Here is a 16,369-nt window from a genome sequence, read left to right as displayed (position 1 = left end):
ACTCAGGAGGCTGAGGCAGGAGAATCGCTTGAACCCGCGAAGTGGAGGTTGTGGTGAGCCAGGATCACACCACTGCACTCCAGCGTGGGCGATAGAGCAAGACTCCATCTCCAAAAAAAATAAAAGGAAGCCTTTGTTATTAAATAACAATTGAATATCACTGTTTGATCCTTGGCACATACAGTGAATTTTCTTTGAAAGATGGAATATATAATTCATTATTAAAACCTAGTGGTTTTTTGTTTTGTTTTGTTTTGTTTTGTTTTGTTTCTTTTGAGATGGAGTCTCGCTCTGTCACCCAGGCTGGAGTGCAGTGGCACGATCTCTGCTCACTGCAAGCTCCACCTCCCAGGTTCAGGCCATTCTCCTGGCTCAGCCTCCCGAGTAGCTGGGACTGCAGGCACCTGCCAACACACCCGGCTAATTTTTTGTATTTTTAGTAGAGACGGGGTTTCACCGTGTTAGCCAGGATGGTCTCGATCTCCTGACCTCGTAATCTGCTGGCCTTGGCCTCCCAAAGTGCTGGGATTACAGGCGTAAGCCACCGTGCCTGGCCTTTTTTTTTTTTTTTTTTGAGACAGTCTCGCTCTGTGGTCCAGGCTGAAGTGCAGTGGCGCGATCTCGGCTCACTGCAACTTCCACCTCCCGGGTTCAAGCAATTCTCCTGCCTCAGTCTCTGGAGTAGCTGGATTATAGGTGCCTGCCCATACCACGCCTGGCTCATATTTTGTATTTTTAGAAGAGACAGGGTTTCACCATGTTGGCCAGGCTGGTCTTGAACTCCTGACCTTAAGTGATCTGCGAGCCTCAGGCTTCCAAAGTGCTGGCATTATAGGCGTGAGCCGCCATACCTGGCTATAAAACCTAGTGTCTTAAGTGAAAAAGATCATGATTAAACATATCAGAGGGCCAGGCATGGTGGCTCACACCTGTAATCCGAGCACTTTGGGAGGCCAAGGGAGGCAGATCACCTGAGTTCAGGAGTTTCTAGACTAGCCTAACCAACATGGAGAAACCCCGTCTCTACTAAAAATACAAAATTAGCTGGGCGTGGTGGCACATGCCTGTAATCCCAGCTACTTGGGAGGCTGAGGCAGGAGAATCACTTGAACTTGGGAGGTGGAGGTTGCAGTGAGCTAAGATTGCGCCATTGCACTCCAACCCGGGTAACAAGAGTGAAACTCCATCTCAAAAAACCGTGTCAGAGTTCAAACCTGACTTTGGCATTTAACCTAATACTATGAGCCTTAGTTTGCTCATCTTTAAAACGGCAGTCATTATATACTTTGTAGTAGTAAGCATTGGGAATAATGTTTTAGTGTACACTAGATAGTATTACAAATCACTTAGTGCCTGGGTCATAATAGTTATTCAATTAAATGGTTATGATTATTCTCTACTTTCAGACATACTCAATATATAACAACCCATCATATAACTGACCATCACCCCAAATAGCCCCAATTCATGGAGGACAGACAATATCCTTGTCTAATTCTTCTTTGCTGATAATTCCTTTTTTTTTCTCCATCTTGCTCCTCTTCTGTCAGTTGATTTATGAAGACTCTATGGATTTAATCGCAAAGCTACCTTGTATTGCAGCAAAGATCTACCGAAATCTCTACAGAGAAGGCAGCGGTATTGGGGCCATTGACTCTAATCTGGACTGGTCCCACAATTTCACCAACATGTTAGGCTATACTGATTCTCAGTTCACTGAGCTCATGCGCCTGTACCTCACCATCCACAGGTAAGCTAGACCCAGCAACCACAGCCGCTAGGAGCCTCAATTGGGAAATTTTTTTAAAAGCTCCTTTATGTTCTCATCTTCTGAGAACAGATGATAGGCAGCAAGAAGACAGAAATGTGGCATAAAGGATGATACAAGGCAAGAAAAGGGTCTAGTAAGAAAGGTCAGGAGGCCTAAAGAAATTACCATAACCATGCTGAGAATAAGATGGTGCTTCTGGCTGGGAAAAGGTACTAGCTGCTCACATTAGATAGTCCTTCGGCTTTCCAGGAGCTCCCTCTTCGGGCCATTACTATTAAACTTAGGTTGGAGTCATGGAGCAGAGCATACAGGCATCATCAGCCAGTAACCTCTCCAGCTCTGGATGAGTGAACAAAAGCTGGTAATGAGATTAGGATGTTTGTTGTTGTTGTTGTTGTTGTTGTTGTTTTTGAGGTGGAATCTTGCTCTGTCGCCAGGTTGGAGTGCAGTGGCGCAATCTTGGCTCACTGCAACCTCCACCTCCAGGTTCAAGTGATTCTCCTGCCTCAGCCTCCCAAGTAGCTGGGACTACAGGTGTGTGCCATGATGCCCAGCTAATTTTTGTATTTTTAGCAGAGACGGGGTTTCACCATGTTGGCCAGGATGGTCTTGATCTCTTGAACTCTTGATCTGCCCGCCTCGGCCTCCCAAAGTGCTAGGATTATAGGCGTGGGCCACCGCACCTGGCCAAGATTAGGATGTCTTTTATAAGAGCTTAGGTGTAACTGACTGGCTATAGGCTGGCATGAGCCCGTAACTAGGCTAGTAAGTGGCAAATAAGAGAACAGCAAGGTTTCCATAATCTGCCCCTTCTTTCTCCCCTTGGCTCTCCCTTCTTACTTCCCCACAGTGACCATGAGGGTGGCAATGTAAGTGCCCATACCAGCCACTTGGTGGGCAGTGCCCTTTCAGACCCTTACCTGTCCTTTGCAGCAGCCATGAACGGGCTGGCAGGGCCTCTCCATGGACTGGCAAATCAGGTAAGACTATTCTTTTTTATTTTCCTGCTACATGTTTTCCTTACCCCATGCTTTGTTTCTGATCTTGGCATTGTCTCCTGGCATATGTATTAACATGCCCTTTTTTCCCAAACCTTACCCATAGGAAGTGCTTGTCTGGCTAACACAGCTGCAGAAGGAAGTTGGCAAAGATGTGTCAGATGAGAAGTTACGAGACTACATCTGGAACACACTCAACTCGGGACGGGTAAGCAGAGATGCTTAATGACTAGGAAAGAAACCAAGACCCAAGTTCTGCAGTTTGGAAGAATTAAGAAGAAAAGAATGAAAGAGGTCCCTAAATTAGAGATTTTTTTTTTTTTTTTTCATTTATCTACTTTGAAGAATTTAGAACAGAATTTCTAGTTGGGCACAATGGCATGCACCGGTAGTCCCGCCTGCTTGGGAGGCTGAGGCAAGAGGATTGCTTGAGGCCAGGAGTTCAAGTCTGAAGTGTGCTAAGATCACTCCTGTGAATAGCCACTGCACTCCAGCCAGGACAACATAGCAAGACCCTGTCTCTAAAAAAAGATTTTAAATAGGTCGAGTGTGGTGGCTCACGCTTATAATCTCAGCACTTTGGGAGTCCAGGGTGGGTGAATCGCTTGAGCCCAGGAGTTTGAGACCAGCCTGAGCAACATAGACCCTATCTTTTTTTTTTTTTTTTTTTTTTTTTTTTTTAAAGACAGAGTCTCGCTCTTGTTGTCCAGGCTAGAGTGCAGTGGTGCAACCTTGGCTCACTGCAACCTCCGCCTCTCGGGTTCAAACAATTCTCCTGCCTCACCCTCTCGTAGCTGGGATTACAGGCATGCACCACCATGCCCAGCTAATTTTGTATTTTTAGTAGAGACGGGGTTTCTCCAAGTTGGTCAGTTGGTCAGGCTAGTCTCGAACTCCCAACCTCAGGTCATCCGCCCACCTCAGCCTCCCAAAGTGCTAGGATTACAGGCGTGAGCCACCGCTCCCGGCCAGACCCCATCTTTACCAAAAAAAAAAAAAAAAAAAAAAAAAAAAGCTAGGTGTGTTGGTGTGCACCTGCGGTCCCAGCTACTCTGGAGGCTGAAGTGGGAGGATTGCCTGAGCATGGGAGGTCGAGGCTGTCGTGAGATGTGATCATGCCATTGCACTTCAGCCTGGGTGACAGAGGAGTGAGATCCTGTCTCAAAAAATAAAAGAATTTCTACTGAGAATACTATCTTTTTTCCCCACTCTTTACAGGTTGTTCCAGGCTATGGCCATGCGGTACTGAGGAAGACTGATCCACGATATACCTGTCAGCGAGAGTTTGCTCTGAAACACCTGCCTAATGACCCCATGTTTAAGTTGGTTGCTCAGCTATACAAGATTGTGCCCAATGTCCTCTTAGAGCAGGGTAAAGCCAAGAATCCTTGGCCCAATGTAGATGCTCACAGTGGGGTGCTGCTCCAGGTAAGTCCTCCTTTCCCTCTTTTCACTCTAATTTGTACCAAACCCTATTGTTATCTGCCATGAACAAAGTCAGTTAACTCCTAGTCAGAGCAAGGACTTCTTCACAGAGCATTTTGATAAAGTTGACTATGACAGGGTCGAGGGTTGGGGTTGCTCTGTTTTCAGAATCCCAATTGCTATACTTTTCTCAGTGTCATTTCTATTTAAGGTTGACTGGGCTAAGTCCTTGGAGAAAAACAGAAAATTGAGCTTTTAAGGTTTCTATCACCCAGGACTTGTACATGCCACTGCCTCTGCCTCTGCCTTAAACCCTTTTTCTCTTCTACCTTACAGTATTATGGCATGACGGAGATGAATTACTACACGGTCCTGTTTGGGGTGTCACGAGCATTGGGTGTACTGGCACAGCTCATCTGGAGCCGAGCCTTAGGCTTCCCTCTAGAAAGGCCCAAGTCCATGAGTACAGAGGGTCTGATGAAGTTTGTGGACTCTAAGTCAGGGTAAAACTGGAGACTGGGGGAAAGTGACTACCAGAAAGTGAGGAAACCTAAATAAAAAGTATACTTTTGTTTCAGGGGGCCTTTAAAGACATAAGATTAAATTATATCTGAGGCACTGATAATATGTTTGAGGTTAAAATATAAATTAAGACTTTAAAAGATGAAAAATGATCCCTTCTTCCCTAATCAGCTCCCTTCCCCTGCCTGGTATGAGTTGCCCATCACAGGGGTGGTCCTGGAGGATGACGAGGACTAATGCCTGTGGTATGAGTAGGTTTGGCCCCCTCACTATCTCTAGAGTGAGAATCTGCCTCCTGTTTCCATGGGTCAAAGCCAGTTGCAGAGAACCTGCAGTCACTTCGGAGCTTTAGCTTCTTCTCTGCCAAGCCCTCAATAAGCCAGCAAACCAGGACTCTGCCCCTTCTGTTTCCATAGGAATCGTGTTGGATAGTCAGCTGTACCAAGCCCCTTGGCACTCTCCCATACACACAAACACTTTCTAGCAAGACCTGTTGGTTAGCTGGACATGCTTTGGCAATTTTTTTATACTATCAAGTGACCATAAAGGCATGGCATTTGTTGTGACTGGCACCCCATGTTTGATTTCTTTTTTAAAAAACTATCCAATTAAGGTCTGGGAGTGTTCTGTTTCCCATTACTTTAATACTCACCTCCTCCTCCCAGACTTTCTACACCTGTTGCACCTCAGGCTGAGGATGTTCTGGACCACCCCTCTTGGTCCCTGCTAGAGACCTCTCAGATCTGTGGGCCCAGTCATTGGGTTTTATCAGTGCTTAATGTGAACTACGTTTTTTACTTCCATAGAATACAAGCCACTATCCTCTGATCTCCCCACCCGCCACCAACCCCCGTCTTTTAACATGCTGTGTGGCATAGAACAGGGACTCAGGAATGACCAGCATGATATTTTCAGGGTCTTGTCCCTAGGGTATTAGCACCTCTTTTTGAACAGATAATTGATTCAAGATTGGACATGGTCTCCTCTGATTATCAGGTACTGGGGCTGAGGGCATTAAAAATAGTAAACCTCCCTCCTCGTCCCCTGCCTCAAGAAAATGCCTCCTTATTTATCAATATCCTTTTCCTCCCTTTCCCTGAGAGCTCACAGTACAATGTTTGTTTTAGAAGCCCCATTTGCACAGGTTTTCAGCAACTCAGAATGCTCTACTTCCTCTTCTTTGAGAAAGGATTGAGATACACTCCTGCTGTGCCCCCATCTTTCCTCCAAACTCCTGCCTGTGTTTGTGTGGATACCCAGTCCCAGAACCACACTGTTGAGTTGGACACACTGTAAACCCCTGGGTAAATGTCAAGTCATGATGCAAACTTCAGGTTGTTCTGTATAAAATGCAAAATAAATGTTTTTATTAACAATGCTTGAGCCTACTATTAAATAAGGCCTGGAAGAATCTTTATTATGAGGTAAAGAATCTAGCTAGCAAGATCCTGAACTTAGTGGGTTATAAGTAATCTGTATCCATTTATCTTTAGGCAGGTTTGACTCTTTTACCTTAACCAGAGGAAAGCCTCCCTGAGAGATTTCCAAAGGAGGTTTCTGTCCTTCCTCAAGGTTAGGAAGTTCTTGATGTTTAGCCCCTAACTTTGCTAATTTTGTCTAAGGTAACATACTCAAGGGCTATAGCTGAGACTCTCAATTGCTTATGTGACTAATCCAAGAACTGGTCTAGCCCACTGAGAAAGGAACAAACTGTACCATGGACGAATGGGCTAGTACTGCTACCTCAGGACCAGAGCCACTAGAGGGCTCTGGTACTTCTTGGCGTGCCTGTTCTTTACAGCTTCCCTGAAGGAGGTCCCAAAAATAACAAGAGGTGGTCCTGAGGGCATCACATATATGGGAGGTCCGAGACCAGATGATTCTGTCCTGAGATCCCTGCTGCAACTGACCTTCTGAAAAAGTCTATAAATAGGCAAGGGGGTGGGTACTAGGTCCTGGCTTGTAGAATGTGCTACTATAGTTAGCAGGGACACTGTGTCCAAGAGGCCTTCTTACACCTTCACTCCCCCAGGAAAAGAAGCCATAACTTCCTTCTACTCTATTATATCTACATTATTGCCCCAAGAAACAATATAATAAAGCCAAATTCACACTGTTACAATTTATTGAAATTTTATAAAAACTCAGGCCAAGTGGAAGAATAAGGTACAACTCAAGAGTACAAAGACAACTCCGTTTCCGTTCAGTACTCTTCTCCTCAGCACTGATGGTAAGAAAGCCCCTTGCTCTCTAGTAGCCAGGCAGCATGGACTTATAGTCTTAAAATGAGGCTTTATGTATCTCAGGCTGGAGGCAGGTTGCCTTTTCTCCTGAGGAATCTCAGGCAGGATAAAAGTTCCTTACCACTCAGTGCCTCTGTGCCAGAAGAAAAGCTCAATTTATTCAATCCTTAGAAAAGTTACTATCTTCCCCTGGTCAGACACTAAGGTGTCTTGATAAGGCCCAGAGACAACCACATAGTCCTTATTCTAATTCGTAGTGAAAAGGCTGCAGGCATATGGTGCTCCTCCGATGGGCCTGACCCTTTCCTAAGCACCTCTCATTTCCACATCCTTTGCCTTCTCTTTCCCCTAACATTTCCAGCCAGCATAGAACCCAATTTCTGGGGAATTGAGAGGAGAAACAGTATTACGAACACAGACTCCTTTCAAATTGGAGCAGGAGCCAAACCAAATAAATAAGAGAATTGCGAAGGGAAGTGGGGTAGAAGGGAGGTCAGGGAACAATCCCGTGCCTCAAGTCTGGTGCACTTCATGGAACATCAGTTCACGGGGGATGGCCGTTTCTGGACCAAACTTGGTGGCTGCCCGACGCTCAAAGGCAGCAACATTCTGTTTGACAACCTCATCAAAAAACATGGTGGCCAGCTGGGAGTGCAGCAGAGAACGAAATTCAAAGGAAATCTGGGAACGGGTAAGAGACAGTCAGAAACTTCCAGACAATGTTGGATAGTCCCTGGCCAAATGCAATGGGGGTTACTGTTCCTCAGTGCCTTTTCTCCCCCTTTCCATCTAGTTCGTTGGATCCCCGTAAGAGCCCTAACTTGGGACTGAGCACAGAATACAAGTCTGACACAAGCTCAGACCTGTGGAAACTAACTAACTTGGGAAATGCTAGCTATACTTAAAAGAATAACCCTGTCAGGTTGGTGCAGTGGCTCACGCCTGTAATCCCAGCACTTTGGGAGGCCAAGGCGGACGGATCACCTGAGGCCAGGAGTTCGAGAGCAGCCTGGCCAAAATGGTGAAACCTTGTCTCTATTAAAAATACAAAACTTAGTTGGGCTTGGTGGCAGGCGCCTGTAGTCTCAGCTACTTGGGAGGCTGAGGCAGTAAAATCGCTTGAACCCGGGAGGTGGAGGTTGCAATGAGCCGAGATCGTGCCATTGCACTCCAGCCTGGGCGACAGAGCAAGACTTCATCTCAAATAGATAAATAAATAATCCTGTCACAGTACCCCAGCCCTTCCCCATACCCAGTCCTAGTCCTCTGCTACACAACCTCCTGACTCACCGAAAAGTCCACAGTGCAGGTTCGAGGATAGGCAGGAATACCAGGGCTGAATCGCCAAATGGTCTCTAGGTGGTTGAAGAGCTTGCCATCAGTACAAACAGCCTAGAATAGGATAATCAGGTAGTTAAATAACATTACTAAGTATAGGATACAATATAAAGGAAAGCCATTTTCCTTCTTTCTGATATTAGGGAAATACTTGACACATGGAGATAAAATCATCACAAGGAAGGCGAAAATAGCACTTTAATATGAAACTGCTAAAAAGAAAAAATCCAGTCCATCCCTCTCATACAGGCCTCACCTTGACCATGTGAGGTTTGACCATGGAAACTGCAGAGGTGTAACGTTCCATGACAGGTGGAAAGCCAACCTCCAGCTGGGCTTTCAAGTGACCCTTACGGCTGGATACCACTAGAGACTTCTTACACCAGGGCACAAACTCACGATACTCCTGGACATTGGACACCACTTCATACATCTCCTGCATTGAGTACCTAGGAGAAGAAGAATCACAGGCCAAGGAGCTGCCAGCTGGGTCAGGTTCCTCCTTGCTGTAGGCCCCTAATTCATACCTTTGCCCACTAACCATGCACCTTCAGGAACTAGAGATCCCAAATAAGCCTGGATGAATAACTTCCCAAAAGCAAATGTGCAAATCCTTATGATATCGTTACCTTATATTTTGCAGTTTACAGAATGCTTTTGCATTCATTATTTTGATTTTAAGAGGGACCATCTAGGGAGAACAGAGAGGCTGTCAATTTTACTGGTGATCACACAAGGATCAGATCCCAACTCTAACAATTTTTTAACAATGTAGCCTTAGGTAAATTACCTGTGTCTCCATTTTCTCACCTGATTTATAGGTTTGTTGTGAGGATTAAATGAGAAAAATCTATGTAAAATATCTAAGTCAAGCTGCTAGCATGTAGCAAGTGCTCGATAAGTTAGCTATTATGCTCAAAATATATTTAAAAGGTTACGCTGCAAATATTTACACATACTATGTACCCATAAAAAATTTTAAATGGTCACCAGAAAACACCCTGTTTTTTGTTTGTTTTGTTTTTTGAGACAGTCTTGCTCTGTCGCCCAGGCTGGAGTGCAGTGGTACAATCTCAGCTCACTGCAACCTCTGCCTCCCAGGTTCAAGCGATTCTCCTGCCTCAGCCTCCCAAGTAGCTGGGATTACAGGCACCCACCACCGTGCCAGGCTGATTTTTATTTTATTTTTTTCAGTGGAGACAGGGTTTCACTATGTTGGCCAGGCTGGTCTCGAACTCCTGATCTCAAACAATTGGCCACCTCAGCCTCCCAAAGTGCTGGGATTACAGATGTGAGCCACCGCACCCAGCTACGCCCTGTTGTCTTAAAGTATAGTCCAACCCTAGTTTCATTTCACTTAAGCACATGCACAGCAACCAAGAAGGGAGAAATTAAGGTCGGGAGGGTGGCAGAGGAGGATTGAGGGTCAGTATTGTAGCTGGGGAGGGGGATGGCTAGAGATGAATCTTGCCCACTGATGATACCCTGACATTCTTGCCTGGACATGGTTATTTGGAGGGAAAGGGGAAGTGGAAGGATGCAGGGCAGAGAATGCTTACCCCATGATTCTACGCTCCGAGTAAGCCTTTCGCTTGTTGGTGAAGGGGGCAGCAAATCCCATGAAGGAACGGCTCCACGGTAAGCCAGCCTCAGCCGCCAAGATCTGGGCAGCCCGAGGCAAGAGGAGGCTGCAGGAGGTCAGAAACCTAAGACCAAAGGAAAGAGGAGCCAACCTTATAGTTCTTTGTAATCCTCTATCATTTCTAGGTGAAGGGGAAGAATAGTGCATCCCAGACGAAGGTCGTCCAGACAAGCTTTCCCCCCAGCACCTGCTGCAGCCCGCTAGGCTCTCTCTGGCCAGGGAGTCACGAGTGCAAAAAGTCGAGGGCAGCTAAGGACAGGGCTGGGGGCGGGGTGGAGGAGGATGAGAAAAAGCGGGGTGTGTGGGAAGTGCTAGTTGCTTTTGACTGGGCCTACGCTACTGCTGAAAGCTAAGACTCTAAGGAAGCATCACTGTCCCCGGGGATCCCAGGGCGCCCGCAAGGGCCAAGAAGAGGTTGGACACTCACCCCGAGGACTTCCCTTCTCGTACAACTTGCAAAAGCATTCTCCAAAGCTCTACATTAGCTCCCAGGGCATGATTGCTGCCAGTCCCCGCTGCGCCTGCATCCCAGTATAGCACCCCTCCACCGCCGAACCCCGGGGTCCGCAGCGACCCGGTGCCCTCAGCCGCGATCGCCCGCACCTCCCTCTCACCTCATTGGTCGCGGCGGCGGCGGCAGAGGGCCTGGGGGCGGGGCCGGGCGCGTGCCCGGGCGGAGGGAGAGCCGGCAGCAGCGCTCGGCTGCTGCGCGCGTCCCAACCGGGACCCGCCGCGAGCCCGCCCAGGCCATGCGCGCGACCCTGCCCGCCCCTCTAAGTTCTGACACCGGCTGCGCCCTCCTCACTCCAAAGGAGGAGCAGCAAGAGGCAGCCGCCTGGCTGGTTGGGGGCCTCCGAGCGCAGGGGCGACGGGAGGCGGCAGCACCTCTCGCCTTGCTCCCGTGTAGGCTGCCGGGTAGGCTAGAACTGAAGCCGGGATCGCTGCTCCCGCAGCTCTAGGTACCCCCACGTCACGCTGTTGCCATGGCTCGGGCCTGGGAGACGAAGGAAGGGGACAACGCCGCCTGTCGGGAGATGTAGTTCATACCTCTGGCGAGAAAGGGCGCTGGGGTGTGCGTTTGAGAAGTGCAAAGATGGTTCAGGGGACTGAGGTCGCCTGTGGTCACAGGACCCGATACGTAGGCACAGAGGCGACTTCGTGGGCGTGTCTATAGCAGATATCTGTAGATCCTCTGAACGCCGCTCTTAGAGCCTTAGGTTCTCTAGGGGGGCAGAATGAATAGGATAAATGTATATATGAAAGGGAGTTTATTAAGGAGAATTGCCTCAGGATCACAAGGTAAAGTCTCACATTAGACCGTCTGCAAGTTGAGGACCAAAGAAGCCAGTGGTGCATCAGTCCAAGTCCTAAAACCTCAAAAGCAGGGAAGCCGGCAGTGCAGCTTTCAGTCTGTGGCCAAAGCCCTGAGAGCCCCTGGCAAACCACTGGTGTAAGTCCAAGAGTCCAAAAGCTGAAGAACTTGGAGTCTGATGTTCGAGGGCAGGAAGCATCCAGCACGGGAGAAAGATGAAGGCCGGAAGAGTCAGCAAGTCAGCTTCTTCCCCCTACTTTTACTTTTATTTATTTATTTATTTGAGACGCAGTCTCGCTCTTTTGCCCAGGCTGGAGTGCAGTGGCATGATCACGGCTCACTGCAACCTCCACCTCCCAGGTTCAAGCGATCCTCGTGCCTCACCACCTACCCCAGCCTTGCCCCCGCCCCAGTACCTGGGATTACAAGCATGCGCCGCCATGCCCAGCTAATTTTTGTATTTTTAGTAGAGATGGGGTTTCGCCATGTTGGCCAGGCTGGTCTTGAACTCCTGACCTCAGGTGATCCACCCGCCTCAACTTCCCAAAGTGCTGGGATTACAGGTGTGAGCCACCGTGCCCAGCCCTGCCTACTTTTTCTAGCGTCGCTGGCAGCGGCTTGGATGGTGCCCACCATTGAGACTGGGTCAGCTTCTTCCAGTCCACTGACTTAAATGTTAATCTCCTTTGGCAACACTGTCACAGACACCCAGGAACAACACTTTGCATCCTTCAAACCAATCAAGTTGGCACTCACTATTAACCATCACAGAGCCTTTATCATATTCGGCCTTGTTTATAGTTAGAAGCACTGTTCATCCTTGTAGCGTCCACAAGTGGTTAGTGCTGTGTTCTACATTTTTGGGAAAGGAGATTAACATTCCAAGCTCTGAGCTAAGGCTGCATAGTTTTCACCTTTAATATTTATAGAAAGAAGTCAAGGTAGGAAGAACCAGATATTCTTAGGACAGAGAACCATCTTTGTCTGAAAAGTGTGCATTTGATGAAGAGTGAGACCTCATGGACAGAAACCCAGGCAAGTAAATATCACTATACTGCTTTTCATGATTCAAGAAGAAAAAAAAATACTCTTGGGTGAGCACGGTGGCTCACTCCTGTAATCCCAGCACTTTGGGAGGCTGAAGCAGGCAGATCACTTGAGGTCAGGAGTTCGAGACCAGCCTGGTCAACATAGTGAGACCTTATCTCTACTAAAAATACAAAAATTAGCCAAGCGTGGTGGCGAGCGCTTTTAATCCCAGCTACTCGGGAGGTTGGGCAGGAGAATTGTTTGAACCCAGGAGGCAGAAGTTGGAGTGAGCTGAGATTGTGCCACTGCACTCCAGCCTGAGCAACAAAGCAAGACTCCATGAGAGAAAGAAAGAGAGAGAGAGAGAGAGAGAAGGGGAGGGGAGGGGAGGGGAGGGAAGGGGAAGAGAAAAGAAAGAGAAAAAATGCTCTTGATAAAAGTCAGGTGAATAAAAGAAAAAAGGAGAGGAAGAAAGAAATCAACAATTAGAAAGAGACTGGGCTAGGTACAGTGGCTCATGCCTGTAATCCCAGCACTTCGGGAGGCTGAGGTAGGAGGATCACTTGAGGCCAGGAGTCCAAGACCAGCCTGGGCAACATAGAGACCCTTGTTTCTCCAAAAACAAAAGAGACTAGAATTAGGTGGGTGCAAAAGAATGGTGGTGCCTGCTGTTGAATTTCAAGAAATTCATGCTATTACAGTACAAACCTTTCCTCTGCTTGCTTGCTAAATCTTCAGTCAAGCTCTCCACTTTCAGGAAAGCTTTCCCTGAGAAGTGTTTTGTGTGGTGCTTATGTGGAGGGACAGGGGATAAAGTAAATAAGACTGTGTTGCAGCCAGGCATGGTGGCTCATACCTGTAATCCCAGCACTTTGGGAGGCACAGGTGGGTGGATCACCTGAGCCCAGGAGTTTGAGACCAGTCTGGGCAATATGGTGAAACCTTGTCTCTACAAAAAATACAAAAAAAATTAGCCAGGCATGGTGGTACATGCCTGTAATCCCAGCTACTTGGGAGTCTGAGTTGGATCACCTGGGCCCAGGAGGTTGAGGCTGCAGTGAGCCATGATTGCACCACTGCACTCCAGTTTGTGTGATGGGAGTGAGACACTGTCTCACAAAAAAAAAAAAAAAAAAAAAAAGACTGTGTTGCAATGCTGTTCTAATTAATGTGGAACAGACATCTGGTCTAGAAAGAGGGTGGTTCTTGGGCCTGGCGCGGTGGCTCAGGCCTGTAATCCCAGCACTTTGGGAGGCCGAGGCGGGCGGATCATGAGGTCAGGAGATCAAAACCATCCTGGCAACATGGCAAAACCCCATTTCTACAAAAAATACAAAAAAAAAAAACACAAAGCCAGATGTGGTGGTGCGCACCTATAGTCCCAGCTACTCGGGAGGCTGTGGCAGAGAATCATTTGAGCCCAGGAGGCAGAGGTTGCAGTGAGTGGAGATCGTGCCACTGCACTCCAACCTGGGTGACAGATGGAGACTCTGTCTCAAAAAAAAAAAAAAAAGAGAAAAAACAAAAGGCCAGGCAAGGTGGCTCACACCTGCAATTCCAGCACTTTGGGAGGCCAAGCAGTTGAATCACCTGAGGTTGGGAGTTCAAGACCAGCCTGACCAATATGGAGAAACCCCGTCTCTACTAAAAATACAAAATTAGCCAGGCGTGGTGGCACATGCCTGTAATCCCAGCTACTTGGGCGGCTGAGGTAGGATAATTGCTTGAACCCCGGAGGTGGAGGTTGCAGTGAGCCTAGATGGTGCCATTGCACTCCAGCCTGGGCAACAAGAGCAAAACTCTGTCTCAAAAAAAAAAGTTTGAGCCCATATTCTCTGGATTTCAAGTAAGCAAGGGCCATTGGGTGATCACCAAAACCCATTTTATATAAACTCTTCTGCCTCCATAGCAGTTAGTACTACCAATTCAAAATAATTATTGACCAAATGAATATGTTTTATTATTTATCTATTTAATTTTTGAGACGGGGGTCTCACTCTGTCACCCAGATTGGAGTGCATTGGTGTGATCTCGGCTCATGCAACCTCTGCCTCCCAGGCTCAAGTGATCCTCTCACCTCAGCCTCCCAAATAGCTGTGACCACAGGAGCACACTACCACATTTTTGGTAGAGACAGAGTTTCATCATCTTGCCCAGGTTGGTCTCGAACTCCTGAACTCAAGCAATATGTCCATGTTGGCCTTCCAAAGTGCTGGGATTACAGGCGTGAGCCACCATGCCTGGACTGATGATGGCCTTAAAGGACAGATTTACTCTTTATAATCCCACTCTTGTGTCCAGCCCCACCCCCCTCTGACTAAGGGCTTATACATATGAGACAGCTGCTTTGAATGAGGAGTAAGGATCTGGTTGGTTAAAAGACAGAAATTAACTGGGATGCATAACTGAACTGTGACCTCATTATCACTCTGCTTTAACCAAGTTGACTGCTACAGAATCTCCAAGGTCCAATAGGCCTGCCAAGCCAATTTGCTTGCTATCCCCTACTAATTAGTTTAACTAATCACTGCCATTTAAACTTTCCTAGTTTAGTCCCTATGCTTGAAACAACCAATTTCCTCCCATGTCTCCACCATTCTACATCAATAACTTCCTTCAAGTACTGACTCAAGACACACCTCCTCCAGGAAGACCCCGTTGACTGAACCCTTCCTTCAACATTACTCTGAACACATACTGCCATGTAATCTAGCATGTATCGTATATTCTGTAGTTGTTTAACATGTATATGTATGTTCATCTACTAAGTTATAAGCTCCTCATAAAGAGACACCATTACTTCTAATTTTTGACCTCCCAACCAGTTAGTACAGGGCTGTACATCAGATGAGTCCTCACATTTAGTCCTCACATTTGTCAGAAGAAGGAAAACTGAGACTTAAAAATAGGTAGCCATCTGTCTAGAGTTACCCAAATATGAATGCAGTAGTTCAATCCTGAAGGACTGTCCATATAAGAGGGTTTTAACACCACTTCTGGCCTCCTCCTCCCATACCCTGTGTATCTCCCTGAGCCCTGATAGTATCAGTGTTCCCTACATCAAATCCTTTTTTTCCCTACTGGGAAATCCTCTTTCAGTGCTCTAAATAATATTAAAAATAACTCTTCTAGCCCTTCCTCCTCCCTCTAGTTTCCCAGAGAACCAGGCTGGCAACATCTCTTGTTCACCTTCATCCCCTAGCCAGACCCAGGCACGTGACCCCAGCTCAATCCCTGACTCCAATTCCTCAGGTTACCAAGAGTTATTTTGGGCAATGGATACCATGTATGCCCCTCCTTCTCATCCTCTGGGCCATATCCTAGTTTAGCCCTTCCTGGAAGGCCCATAATACCCAATAGCCAAGTCCCAACACCCATACCCATTTGATCCTTTGCTACCTTTGGTTTCTGCTGCTGCTTCATCATCATCATCAATCATCAAATATTAAATGCCTGTTTCTCTATACTGATATACTGGAGCTTAAAAAAAACAATACCTTTTCCTTCGGAAAGCTCAAAATAATGTTTTTTCATTAAAAAAAAAAAAATTTAAAGTCCATGTTAGAGAAGACTCTGACTCTGGCTTACAAGGAGTTTAAAATCCACTTTATGGCCAGGCGTGGTGGCTCACACCTATAATACCAGCATTTTGGAAGGCCAAGGTGGGCAGATCACCTGAGCTCAGAAGTTTGGGACTAGCCTGGGCAACATGGCGAAACCCTGTCTCTACAAAAATTAGCGCGGCATGATGGTGCCCACCTGTAATCCCAGTTACTCCTGCAGCTGAGGCAGGATCACCTGAGCCCAGGAGGTTGAGGCTGCAGTGAGCTGAGATCACACCACTGCACTCCAGCCTGGGCGACAGAGCGAGACTCCATCTCAAAAAAAACAAAACAAAACAAAAACAAAAACAAAAATCAGTAGCCAGGTGTGGTGGTGTGCACCTGTGGTCCCAGCTATTCAGGAGGCTGAGGTTGCAGTGAGCTGACATCAAGCCACTGCACTCCAGCCTTGGCGACAGACTCCAGCCTAGGTGACAGAGTGAGACCCTGTTTCAAAAAAAAAAAAAAAAAAAAAGGGGAAAAAGAG

At 47.2% G+C, this 16,369-nt stretch overlaps 2 protein-coding genes across 7 annotated transcripts in view; one reads left to right on the top strand and one right to left on the bottom strand.

Annotated features, from left to right (window-relative positions):
- The window catches only part of CS (citrate synthase), a 46,502-nt gene extending 40,408 nt beyond the window's left edge, over positions 1 to 6,094 (top strand). For 3 of the 4 annotated variants that reach the window (XM_025401624.1, XM_025401625.1, XM_025401626.1), the window contains 5 exons: positions 1,551 to 1,750; positions 2,622 to 2,751; positions 2,876 to 2,977; positions 3,988 to 4,197; positions 4,531 to 6,094. In XM_025401624.1, the coding sequence (XP_025257409.1) occupies positions 1,551 to 1,750; positions 2,622 to 2,751; positions 2,876 to 2,977; positions 3,988 to 4,197; positions 4,531 to 4,701 (813 nt within the window). In that variant the 3' untranslated portion in view covers positions 4,702 to 6,094. The remainder of the gene's footprint in view (positions 1 to 1,550; positions 1,751 to 2,621; positions 2,752 to 2,875; positions 2,978 to 3,987; positions 4,198 to 4,530) is intronic. The other variant, XM_025401627.1, reaches the window with a different exon arrangement.
- Positions 6,095 to 6,823: 729 nt separating this feature from the next.
- COQ10A (coenzyme Q10A) lies at positions 6,824 to 10,951 on the bottom strand. 3 transcript variants are annotated; one of them, XM_025401629.1, is made up of 6 exons: positions 10,554 to 10,951; positions 9,857 to 10,003; positions 8,554 to 8,746; positions 8,250 to 8,351; positions 7,472 to 7,640; positions 6,824 to 7,339 (listed from the first exon to the last, which is right to left on the bottom strand). In XM_025401629.1, exons 1-5 carry the CDS (start codon positions 10,688 to 10,690, stop codon positions 7,473 to 7,475), a joined length of 747 nt encoding a protein of 248 aa, XP_025257414.1. In that variant the 5' UTR covers positions 10,691 to 10,951; the 3' UTR covers positions 6,824 to 7,339; position 7,472. The 3 variants fall into 3 exon arrangements, with proteins under 3 accessions (XP_025257414.1, XP_025257413.1, XP_025257415.1); XM_025401628.1 differs by having other exon boundaries at positions 6,824 to 7,640; XM_025401630.1 differs by having other exon boundaries at positions 6,824 to 7,640; positions 10,367 to 10,944.
- Between the last annotated feature and the right edge of the window lie 5,418 nt (positions 10,952 to 16,369).

This window comes from Theropithecus gelada, chromosome 11 (assembly GCF_003255815.1).
Source record: "Theropithecus gelada isolate Dixy chromosome 11, Tgel_1.0, whole genome shotgun sequence".
Lineage (NCBI taxonomy): Eukaryota > Metazoa > Chordata > Mammalia > Primates > Cercopithecidae > Theropithecus > Theropithecus gelada.
Note: the sequence above shows the minus strand (reverse complement) of the source record. Positions and strands in the feature narration are given on the sequence as shown.

What these genes read in the sequence shown, in the direction of transcription:
- COQ10A (XM_025401628.1), bottom strand. Translation starts at nt 10,690, where the DNA reads ATGGCCTGGGCGGGCTCGCGGCGGGTCCCGGTTGGGACGCGCGCAGCA. An exon ending in TCGGAGCGTAGAATCATGGG is followed by an intron (nt 8,747 to 9,856) that starts GTAAGCATTCTC and finishes TTCTTCTCCTAG; the next exon opens with GTACTCAATGCAGGAGATGT. An exon ending in TCAAACCTCACATGGTCAAG is followed by an intron (nt 8,352 to 8,553) that starts GTGAGGCCTGTA and finishes ATCCTATTCTAG; the next exon opens with GCTGTTTGTACTGATGGCAA.